Consider the following 12,398-nt stretch of genomic DNA (forward strand, 5'->3'; position numbering starts at 1 on the left):
GAGAGGCTGAGGCCTGCAAGTAAATAAATGTAAGATTGTCACCAATAAATCGAATAGGGAATTCAGGAGAAACTTCTCTACTCAATGAGTGGTAAGAATGTGGAACTCGCTACTACAAGAGTAGGTGAGGCAAACGGCATGGATGCATTTAAAGGGAAACTAGATAAACGCCAGGCAGAAAGGAATAAAAGGATATGCTGATAGAGTGAGATGAAGTAGGGAGGGAGGAGGCTTGTGTGGAGCATAAACAATCTGTTGGGCCGAATGGCCTGTTTTGGTGCTGTACATTGTATGTAATTCTTATGTAATTCCAGGTAAAAAATTTAATGAAGGCATTAAAAGACAATTCAGTTGATACATTTAATCATGGTATCACAAAAATAAGTAATTTTTTGAATGCTTTATTTTGTTTAAATCCATGTATGAGGATAATTTACTCCCTAAAGTAACATTTTCATTCATTCTTTAGCCCAAGAACATCCTTTTATTTGATAATCACGGGGCGGGGAGAGGAAACGTACCTCTACAAACCTGATTGGTCCACTAGTGTATAGTGGAGTCCGGGTGAGAATCAAATGATTGGTTCGAATCTGTGTCAATCATCGTTGAGTGCCGCCCCCGTGTTACGTCACATTGCTCAGAAGGGGCGGGGTTTCGCGTCCGCCTGTTGGGGGGGGGGGGGTTTTCGTACCGCAAATTGTAAGATTTTGTTTGTCAGCTGGACCGAGCGGAGGTGTCGCAAAACAAGGGGCGGGGGTCATTTTCGAGCCGGGATTCGCGACGTGTTAGTGTGAGCGCGATGGACGAGGACATCCTGACAACCCTCAAGATCCTAATTATCGGCGAGAGCAGCGTCGGGAAGTCCAGGTGAGGCAGTGCCGAGCTACTCCTGATTCTAGGATGCAAGTCCTGGGCCCGATTCCCTGTGGCTGCGCTGTAGGCCTCGGCCTTTCTGACGCAGCAGAGGAGCGTCTGATACCTGGTCCCGGTCCATTTTGGTTTTAAAATGTCACCTCTTCAGAAGGGTCTCACTCTTGAAAATAAGGCCGCATTTAGTGCCAACGATATTGCTTCTGCAGGGAACGCAGAGGTAACGGTGCAGATGTCCGCTTAGGTCTCGCATAATGCACAGCGCTGACAGTCCTCGTAATCTCCAAACCCCTGCACTCGAATGCTAACCGCCTTCCCTCATTCCAAACCCCCACCCCTAATACCCCTAATCCTAAACCCTAATAACACTGACCCCTAACCCAGCACTGACAATCCTCATATCTCCAGACACTTAACCCTGAACCCTAATCCTAAACCACCCCACCCTAAAAGCACTAACCCCTAACACAGTACTGACAATCCCCATATCTCCAAACCCCTACACTTAACCCTCACCCTGAACCCTAAGTACACTAACCCCTATCCCTAAACCCACCTCACTCAGCCTAACCCTAGCCCTTAACCCTAAGCCCACAAACCTTAACCCCAACTAATAACTTTATCCTCTAATCCTCCCTCCCACTCTTACCTGGGTTGGGTGCAGTGCCAGTAGTCACACTGTTTTAAAAAAAAATAAACACAGCTGCATGTATGTAATTTGATTTAAAGTCAGGCTGACTGAACAGAAGTCTTGATCCTTACAACTCCCTGATTTCAACAGTTAGTGGGATAGGAAGACGGGGGTACAGTTACCCGGTGATATTGCATGACATAAGAAATAAGAGCAGGAATATACCATACAGCCCCTCGAGCCTGCTCTGCCATTCGATAAGATCATGGCTGCCCTTCTACCTCAACTCCACTTTCCTGTCCTATCCCCATATCTCTTGATTCCCTTCCTGTCCATATTTAATGATTGAGCATCCGTAGCCCTCTGGAGTACAGAATTTCACAACTCTCAGTGAAGAAATTTTTCCTCATCTCTGTCCTAATTGGCCGACTCCTTATCTTGAGACTGACCTGTGGTTCTAGACCCTCCAGCCAGGGGAAACAACCTCTCAGCATCTACCCTGTCAAGCCCTCTCAGAATTCATATGTTTCAATTAGATCACCTCTCATTCTTCTAAACTGCAGGTTGCAGTTAGCCAGTGACACTGCACTGGGTGAGGTGTTGCGATTAACCACTGATACTGCACTGGAGGGGGAGTAGGTGGGGGGTAAATTTTTGGTCATTCAGTGACACTGCACTGGGGGAGGGATTGCGTTTATCCAGCGACACTGCACCGGGGGTGGGCAGGGGGGGTTGCGTTTACCCAGTGACACTGCGCAGGGAGGGTTGCGTTTACCCAGTGACACTATACCGGGGGGCAGGGGGTTGCGTTTACCCAGTGACACTACACCGGGGGGTAGGGGGGTTGCGTTTACCCAGTGACACTGCACTGGGGGGGGGCAGGGGGGGTTGCATTTACCCAGTGACACTGCACTGGGGGGGCGGGGGGTTGCGTTTACCCAGTGACACTGCACTGGAGGGGGGCAGGGGGTTGCATTTACCCAGTGACACTGCACCAAGGGGGGGAGTAGTGTAGGAATGCCTGTTACCCAGTGTCTGCACTAGGGGAGGAGTTGAAGTTGCCTAGTGACACTGCACTTGTTTGGGGGGGGTGGGGGAAGGAATGCCTGTTACCCAGTGACATTGCACTGGGGGAGGAGTTGCGTTTACCTAATACACTGCACTGGGGGAGGAGTTACGATTACCCAGTAGCACTGCATGGTGGGGGGGAAGGAATGCCTGTTATCCAGTGACATTGCACTGGGGGAGGAGTTACAATTATCCATTGACTATTGGGGGAGGCGTTAGGATTACCCATTGACACTGCACTGGGGGAGGAGTTGCGTTTACCCAGAGACACTGCACTGGGGGAGGAGTTGCGTTTACCCAGAGACACTGCACTGGGGGAGGAGTTGCATTTACCCAGAGACACTGCACTGGGGGAGGAGTTCCATTTACCCATTGACACTGCACTGGGGGAGGAGTTGCATTTACCCAGAGACACTGCACTGGGGGAGGAGTTGCGTTTACCCAGAGACACTGCACTGGGGGAGGAGTTGCATTTACCCAGAGACACTGCACTGGGGGAGGAGTTCCATTTACCCATTGACACTGCACTGGGGGAGGAGTTGCGTTTACCCAGAGACACTGCACTGGGGGAGGAGTTGCGTTTACCCAGAGACACTGCACTGGGGGAGGAGTTGCATTTACCCAGAGACACTGCACTGGGGGAGGAGTTGCATTTACCCATTGACACTGCACTGGGGGAGGAGTTGCATTTACCCAGAGACACTGCACTGGGGGAGGAGTTGCGTTTACCCAGAGACACTGCACTGGGGGAGGATTTACGATTACCCAGTAGTACTGCATGGTGGGGGGCGGGGGGGAAGGAATGCCTGTTACCCAGTGACATTGCACTAGGGGAGGACTTTACCCAGTGACTATTGGGGCAGGGGTTAGGATTACCCAGTGACACTGCACTGCAAGAAGGTGGGGTTACCCAGTGACTGGGGAATAAAGTTTATTATCATATTTTGAACTGGCCAGGTGAACTGCAGTATTTTCCAGTCCTTTTTATTCCTATATTGTGCCTGTGGTAGGAGCACCGTGCTTCGAATGTCGACGGTTTAATACCAATGTAAAAGCATCAGTAGAGGTGCAGTGAAGGATTTTGCAGTGGGATTTTTTTTTTGTTTAACCTTTGTTTTTCAGGTCATTAATTTGTAGTTTAATACAATTACTTCTGCCATCAGCTTTAACCCCATTGATGACCTATGGCCACAGACCGTACCACCAATAATTAAATCTCTTATTTTTGGATAGAGTATGTAATATCTAATTAGTTCTAGAGTACAAATAAGAACAGACCTATCACGTCAAATATGCAGTTTAAAAAACATACAAATTTTATATCTAGGAATCTGTTCTCGTCCTGTGTTGATGACATAACTATTTGTGTTTAACTATCCATTATGCATCCACAATTCACTCTCGTAGGTCAAAGCTTAAGTCTGGAGATACCTTCTCTCACGCAAAAAATAAGTTGCTGCATGCCAAATCTATTTTTAGTTGAACAAGTATTCTATTGCAAAACATAATTTTGTACCTCCCTGGGTTTGGTCTGGTTCTGTTGTTTACACTGTTGCCTACACTACCCAGGGCGACCAAAAGCGCTTCACGACCAATGAAGTACTTTTGAAGTGTAGTCACAGTTGTCAGATAGTGAAAGGCGACAGCCAATTTGCGCACAATGAGATAAATAACTGGATTTTTTTTTAATAGTGTTGGTTGAGGGATAAATGTTCGCCAGGACATCGGGAGAATTTCCTTGCTCTTAAACAAAATAGTACAATTTTAAAGGGGGAGCAGGAATGGGGGGCGGGGGGGTGGGGTTCACATTCATAAATCTTTGAAGGTGGCAGGACAAGTTGAGGTGGCTTTTTTTTTAAAAAAGCATACAGGGTTATACATAGAGGCATAGAGTACAAAAGCAAGGAAGTTATGCTAAATTATAAATCACTGGTTAGGCCTCAGCTGGAGAATTGTGTCCAATTCTGGGCACCACACTTTAGGAAGGATGTCAAGGCCTTGGAGAGGAGATTTACTAGAATGATACCAGGGATGAGGGTCTTCAGTTATGAGGAGAGACTAGAGAAACTGGGATTGTTCCCCTTAGAGCAGAGAAGGTTAAGGGGAGATTTAATAGAGGTGTTCAAAATGTTGATAGAGTAAATAAGGAGAAACTATTTCCACTGGCTAGTAACCAGAGGACACATTTAAGATAATTGGCAAAAGAACCAGAGGGGAGATGAGAATTTTTTTTAAATGCAGAGTTGTAATGATCTGGAATGCACTGCCTGAATGGGTGGTGCAAGCAGATTCAATAGTAACTTTCAAAAGGGAATTGGATGTATACCTGAAAAGGAAAAATTTGCAGGCTATAGGGAAAGATCAGGGGAGTGGGACTAATTGGATATCTCTTTCAAAGAGCCAGCACAGGCACAATGGGCCTAATGGTCTCCTGATTCTATGACTAGTGCCATGGCATCTTTTGCATCCACCTGAGAAGGCAAACGGGGCCTTTGTTTAACGCCTCATCCAAAAGATAGCAACTCTGGTAGTGCAGTACTCCCTCAGTACTGCACTGAAGTGTTGACCTAGATTATGTGCTTTAGAATGAGGCTCGAGTCCACAATCATCTGACTTAAAGGTGATTGTGCTACCGCTGAGCAAAGACTGACACTTAATACTTCCTTGATCTATCTATTTATTAAAAAGAACCTTTTATCATTTATGGTCAGATCCTTGGGGGATGGTGTCTCATCTCAAAGTTCTCACTTATAATGTTTAAAATTTAATATAGATACTTAGTCTCCAGTCTAGGTTGGTGTGCTATTTGATATGTGCAATGCGATTCTTTTTTTCCCTGTATTAGTGGAAGGAAGCCATTTTATATGATCACGAAAAAGACAGCAACTGCTTGCATTTATATAGCGCCTTTAACGTAGCAAAATGTCCCAAGGCGCTTCACATGAGCATTATCAGACAAAATTTTGACACCGAGCCACATAAGGAGATATTAGGACAGGTGACCAAAAGTATGGTCGAAGAGGTAGGTTTTAAGGAGCGCCTTAAAGGAGGAGAGAGAGAATTCCAGAGCTTAGGACCTAGACAACTGAAGGAACGACCACCAGTGGTGGGGCGCCAGACATAGGGGATGCACAAGATGTCAGAATTGTAGGAACGCAGAGTTCTCAGAGGATTGTAGGGTTAAAGGAGGTTGCAGAGATAGGGAGGGGCAAGGACATGGAGGAATTTGAATACAAGGATGAGAGCTATAAATATGAGGTGTTGCTGGACCATGAGCCAATGTAGGTCAGCAAGCACAGGGGTGATGGGTGAACAGGAATTGATGCAAGTTAGGACACGGGCAGCAGAGTTTTGGATGAGCTGTAGATTACGGAGGGTGGAAGATGGGAGGCCGGCCAGGAAATCATTCGAATTGTCGAGTCTACAGGTGACAAAAGCATAGATGAGGGTTTCAGCAGCAGATGGGCTGAGGCAGGGGCGGAGACAAGTGATATTACGGAAGTGGTCTCAGTGATGGAGAGGATATGTAGTGGGAAGCTCAGCTCAGGGTCAAATAGGCTGCTGAGGTTGCGAACGGTCTGGTTCAGCCTCAGCAGTAGCTAGGGAGGGGATGGATTTGGTGGCTAGGAAACGGAGTTTGTGGCAGGGGCTGAACTCAATGACTTCGGTCTTCCCAATATTTAATTGGAGGAAATTTCAGCTCATCCAATATTGGATGTCGGACAAACTTTTTTTTTTATGGATGTTTTTGTTCCTCATATTATTAAGGGGTTTTGTAGAAAGATACCACGTGAACCACTTTGAAAATGGTTGAGGAAGATAAATATTATGCATGGGTCTGTATGAAAGTCAGACCAAAAAAATGCTCCCAAAAGTGTCCTGGGGTCTGAAAACTAAAATCTCATTAATTAACCATTGTAGGGGAGCTGCTGCAGAAGGGCTGATCTGATGAAAGTCATTGGTACATTCCATCTTCACGACTCAATCACTGGTACATCCGCACAGATAGATCAAGTACAAGCCCATGGGGTGATAGTGAAATAGGGCATTGGATTAGCTCCACCTAGAATACTGTTTACAATTCTGGCCACAGTATTCGTGGGCCATACTGGTTATGGAGAGTGTTCAGAGGAGGGCAGCTGGATTGGTAGCAGGAATTAAGCATCTATGGTACAAGTTGGGAATGTTTACACTGAAGAGGGTTCAGGGGAGAGCGTAGTGAAGGTTCCAATGTTTACATGATATAGAAAAAGTGAATCCTAACATAACTACAGATTCTGTAATGGGGGGGTGGGGAGACATGGATTCCAGCACAGAAAAGAAAAGGTAGAAACATCAAATGAAACAACATTGATTCTATTGCTATCTTTACAAATTGACCAACATTTTATCTTCAGAATGTTGGAGGTTGAAATCATGCTGTTTGAACTTAATATCAAATATCTTTGTATCAAATTCCTTTGACCATTATTTTAATGCAGGCCTTAGCCTCTTTAACTTAAATGGGTGAATTAATGCCTTCATGTATGCATGTATTAAAAACTTAAATGTTTTAAGTTATAGAAAAAGAATAAGTGGAAAACACACAGTATAGATAAAGCCACCATTCAGGGAGTGGTAGTTTGTAATACATTGTCAACCTGTTTCTCAGTACTGCTTATTAAACACATCATTGTCAGAGAGGAAATATCTTGTTGAGTTCCATGATGTTGCTGTTTTATTAAACTATAAAGAAAAATTTCTTTCCATTAAACTATAGCAATTGTATTGGTGAAATTACACATTTTATTGACCAGTTTTGCTCGTGAGCTTAGTAATCGATGATTGACCTTTAATTATCCGCATATCTTAATCTGGAAAAGTGTTAACTTTTAATAGGTGTTCTTTTGAATCCTTAGTAAAGTCTCTGAGCTTTATTTGCCCTGTAACTGACTTTTCTTTTAATATTTTCAGTTTGCTGCTACGGTTTACAGATGATACCTTTGACCCAGAGCTTGCTGCAACAATCGGTAAGTTTGTTTTGTGGTAGATTAGCAACAACATTACACTGTCTTGTAACAAGATTATCGAAATCACGACACTCAAAGAATGTGTTTGAGCTCACAGAGTAAGCCAATAATGTTTAATGAATTTGCCCACGTCATAAGAATAGTTTTTAGTAAAACTTCAATATAGCCATCATCTTATAATTAAAATGACTGCTGCTGGGAATATAGTAATTTTATTGTATAATTATCTCATTTCTTGTTTCTTTGCACTGATCTAGCTGCAGTCAGCACTGCAGAAATGGAACACTTCTCCACTTTTGGCACCCAGTGTCAGTATTATGCACTCCTGGGTCAGTTATACCATGGGTTGAAAATAAAGCTCCAACTGTTCACTAGACTGAAAAAACACCCCCTACTCCATGCATTTCCTGAACCAGCTAGCCTTAGAACCTCACTAGCGCCAGTGGAGAATTTTATTCAATTTATGCTGAGTTTGTAATGTGGATAAATGCCGACTGAAAGCTGGGTTGAGACCTGTCAAACTTATTTCATGAAGGACCCCCTAGACGGACAAAGGAGATTTCAGTCTTGGGTAGTAGAGGAGAAATAGTGGTGTATTAACATACTGGATCACTCAGTTGCTCAACTTCTGCCATACTAAACAGGGCTTCAAATCATCACCAATCTGCTAGGCTGAACTTCCTCAGTGAGCTCCACCCTATACAAGTTTCAATTCATCCCAAACTTCGGCGCCCACATCCTATCCCATACTAATCCCACTTACCTTTCTGTCATTGTTCCTTCATTGTTGTTGGGTCAGAATCCTGGAATTCTCTACCCAATGTCAATGTGGGAGCATCATTGCGAGAAGGATTGCAGTGGTTCAAGGAGAAGGCCCATCACCACCTTAGGACAGTTGGCATGAGCAAATAATTGCCTGCATCCCAAGAACGAGTTTTTTAAAAAAAAACTATTGCCTCTCTCCTTGAAAACCTCTCTTGGCACTCTGTTTTCATAATCCTATTGTAAATAATTTTACAACACCAAGTTATAGTCCAACAAATTTATTTTAAATTCCACAAGCTTTCGGAGGCTTCCTCCTTCACCTGACGACGGAGGAAGCCTCCGAAAGCTTGTGGAATTTAAAATAAATTTGTTGGACTATAACTTGGTGTTGTAAAATTGTTTACAATTGTCAACCCCAGTCCATCACCGGCATCTCCACATCATTCATAATCCTAGCCATCACTTAAAATTCCCTCCATGGTCTTGCTTCACCAAACTTCAGCAATCTCCTCTAAGCCCTATGTTCCAGCTCGCATCCTCTGGTCTTTTGAATCTGCTCTTATGTGCATTATCCTACCCCAAGCTGCCTTTGCTCTACCATTAGTGGCAAAGCCCACAGCTAATACACTCCTCCACTCTAATTCTGTTCCCAAATACTTCTTCCTTGCCACATCTCTTAGCATCTTCAAAACCTACAGTTACACCTTCACTCACCTCCCTGTCTCCTCCCAGCTCCCACTTGGTGTGCATTTTCCTCCCTTCCCCTCCGCTTTGTGAAGCTCCTTATGCAAAACACTCTTAAGTGCGTGTTAATGTAGTAGTAGTCAGACCACTCTCTGTTTTGAAAATTAGTTGTTGAAGTGTCTTGAAACTAACAGTACAGCTGCCGACTAAGACTGGTAAATAAAGCAACAAACCATTAAGCACAAGTGCCAATCCCAGCCTTTCACATCTGGAACCTGGATTCAGATCTTGACCAGACTGAAGGAATTAATTTCTCTCTGCCTGCAGGAGCCATAAGTGAAAAGAGTCTGCAATCTCATCCCAATTCCAAGTATGCATGAGTCCATAATATTTGCTCTTAAAACAAAACAGTGGCAATAAAAGACAAACTGTGAGTCTCATTCAGACCACAAGGATTGCTGATATGGTAAGCAGAAAATTTACAGTAGTACAGTTGGGATGCTCTTCTAAGTTGTGGTTCAAGCACTTTGTTAAGCAGCATAGTATTTTTTGCACTATATTGTCTAACCTAGGAATGTTTAATGTTGTCAGGAGGTGGAAAAAAAAATGGAATGTTCCATTTCCCAGTACTGACTTCCCAGATGTTTGAGCACAAAATCACAAAAGCAACGGTATATTTTCATGCATTTAAAAAAAAAAGTTCTACTCAATCTTCATGTCTAGAGCAATCATTTTTTAAATATTTGTTCTTGGGTTGTGGGTGACACCAGCTAGGCAGGATTTTTATTGCCCATTCCTAGTTGCCCTGTGGGCATTAGGAATTAACCATACATGTGGGACTGGAGTCACAGGTAGGTCAAACCAGGAGGTGATAGCAGGCTCCCTTCCCCGAATGAATCTGTTGGGCTCTTATGACAATCTTGCAGTTGTTCAGCATTTTTTCTGCTGCTATCCCACACATTATCCGATTTATTGTATTTAATTTCACAACTTGCTATGATTGGATTTGAACTCTGGACCTCTGGGTTGCTTGTCCGTTACCTTAATTACCAGTCTACTGTACCAAAGCAATAATTTAATTAGATTCTTTTTTCACTGGTTATATTAATGGAATGCCTTAATGCACTGCCACTATTCTTCCTGATGTGGAGATGCTGGTGATGGACTGGGGTTGACAGTTGTAAACAATTTTACAACACCAAGTTATAGTCCAACAAATTTATTTTTAATTCCACAAGCTTTCGGAGGCTTCCTCCTTCGTCAGGTGAACGGTATGGAAATTATTGCCCATTCCGTTCACCTGACGAAGGAGGAAGCCTCCGAAAGCTTGTGGAATTAAAAATAAATTTGTTGGACTATAACTTGGTGTTGTAAAATTGTTTACAACTATTCTTCCTGAGTGTTTTAGGTGACAGCAAAATGTATTTTATACCAGCTTTGTATTCGAAGCATTTATACCACTTTTCATAGTTCATGGAGATGTCACAATTGAGAATAGACAACATTGAGGGAGAGAGAATTCATAGTGAAGTAAAATCTGAGGATTCATTTCTAGTGACTTTAAATTTTGTTTAAAATTTTAATTTAAATTTCATTATGCAGCAAGACCTGGACAACATCCAGGCTTGGGCTGATAAGTGGCAAGTAACATTCGCGCCAGACAAGTGCCGGGCAATGACCGTCTCCAACAAGTGAGTGTCTAACCACCTCCCCATAACATTCAACGGCATTACCATCGCCGAATCCCCCACCATCAACATCCTGGGGGTCACCATTGACCAGAAACTTAACTGGACCAGCCATATAAATACTGTTGCTACAAGAGCAGGTCAGAGGCTGGGTATTCTGCGGCGAGTGACTCAACTCCTGACTCCCCAAAGCCTTTCCACCATCTACAAGGCACAAGTCAGGAGTGTGATGGAATACTCTCCACTTGCCTAGATGAGTGCAGCTCCAACAACACTCAAGAAGCTCGACACCATCCAGGACAAAGCAGCCCGCTTGATTGTCACCCCATCCATCACCCTAAACATTCACTCCCTTCACCACCGGCACACAGTGGCTGCAGTGTGTACCATCCACAGGATGCACTGCAGCAATTCGCCAAGGCTTCTTCGACAGCACCTCCCAAACCCGCGACCTCTACCACCTAGAAAGACAAGGGCAGCAGGAACATGGGAACAACACCACCTGCACGTTCACCTCCAAGTCACACACCATCCTGACTTAGAAATATATTGGCGTTTCTTCATCGTCGCTGGGTCAAAATCCTGGAACTCCCTTCCCAACAGCACTGTGGAAGAACCTTCACCACACGGACTGCAGCGGTTCAATAAGGCGGCTCACCACCACCTTCTCAAGGGCAATTAGGGATGGGCAATAAATGCTGGCCTTGCCAGCGGCGCCCACATCCCATGAACGAATTTTAAAAAAAATCTTTGAAGGTGGCCAGACAAGTTGAGAAGGCTGTTAGAAAAACATATGGGATCCTTTATAAAACACTGGTTAGGCCTCACCTGGAGTATTGTGTTCATTTCTGGGCACCGCACGTTTGGTGTAACCCCAGCTGGGATTGGAGATGAAGTTTAGCCAATTTTGTATCCACGTTGCCACTGTCCCTTTAGTCCCATGGGCTTTAATTTTGCTTACAAATCTCTTATGTGATACTTTATCAAATGCCTTTTGAAAGTCCATATACACAACATCAACCACATTACCCTCATGAATGCTCTCTGTTACTTCTTCAAAGAACTAGCTCTTGCCCAATGAAGCAGGACAAGTGATCTGCAGGTAGGGGCACTTGGGTTTCCTTCGATAAAGGAAAAGCGGAGACCAAGATAAAGATGTTGGACTGGAAATTAACTAATTTAATAGAAAGGGACCTAGCTCAAATTAATTGGTTGGGAAAAAAAGCAGATCAAATAATGGACCCATAGTAGGAAATATTTAAATACAAGATGGATAAGATACAGGTTAAAATGCATTCTAAATAGGAGTAAAGTGGGTATGTCAAAAACATGGCTTTCCATGGATAAAGAGAAGTTAGAGCAAAAAAAGTTTTGAAATGAGGCATATGATAAATATTGTGGGGATAATGCAGAAGAAAACTGAGAAATAAAAAAGCTGCAGAGGAGAAGGAAAAAGGGAGGTTAGGATGTTATGGGAGAGTATGAAAGAAGACTGATGAAATAACGAGGGTTTTTATAAGCCCATAAGAAGTGAAAGAATAATGAAAGGAGGGGTGGGTCCACTATTCTCTGGGAAAAGAACCACCTCCTGACATCTAGAGCTGTGCCATCTTCTGCAAGGACACTGGCATCCACCATGAACCATAGGGTTGGCACATTCAGTGACAGTAACAGCCAGCTGTG

General features: G+C 43.8%; 1 protein-coding gene across 1 annotated transcript in view; it reads left to right on the forward strand.

Moving 5' to 3' along the window:
• The first annotated feature begins 702 nt into the window (after positions 1-702).
• rab18a (RAB18A, member RAS oncogene family) overlaps positions 703-12,398 on the forward strand; it is a 60,831-nt gene continuing 49,135 nt past the window's right edge. The window contains exons 1-2 of the mRNA XM_068007168.1: positions 703-867; positions 7,523-7,578. Of these exons, the coding sequence (XP_067863269.1) occupies positions 800-867; positions 7,523-7,578 (124 nt within the window). The 5' untranslated portion in view covers positions 703-799. The remainder of the gene's footprint in view (positions 868-7,522; positions 7,579-12,398) is intronic.

This window comes from Heptranchias perlo, chromosome 2 (genome assembly GCF_035084215.1).
Source record: "Heptranchias perlo isolate sHepPer1 chromosome 2, sHepPer1.hap1, whole genome shotgun sequence".
Lineage (NCBI taxonomy): Eukaryota > Metazoa > Chordata > Chondrichthyes > Hexanchiformes > Hexanchidae > Heptranchias > Heptranchias perlo.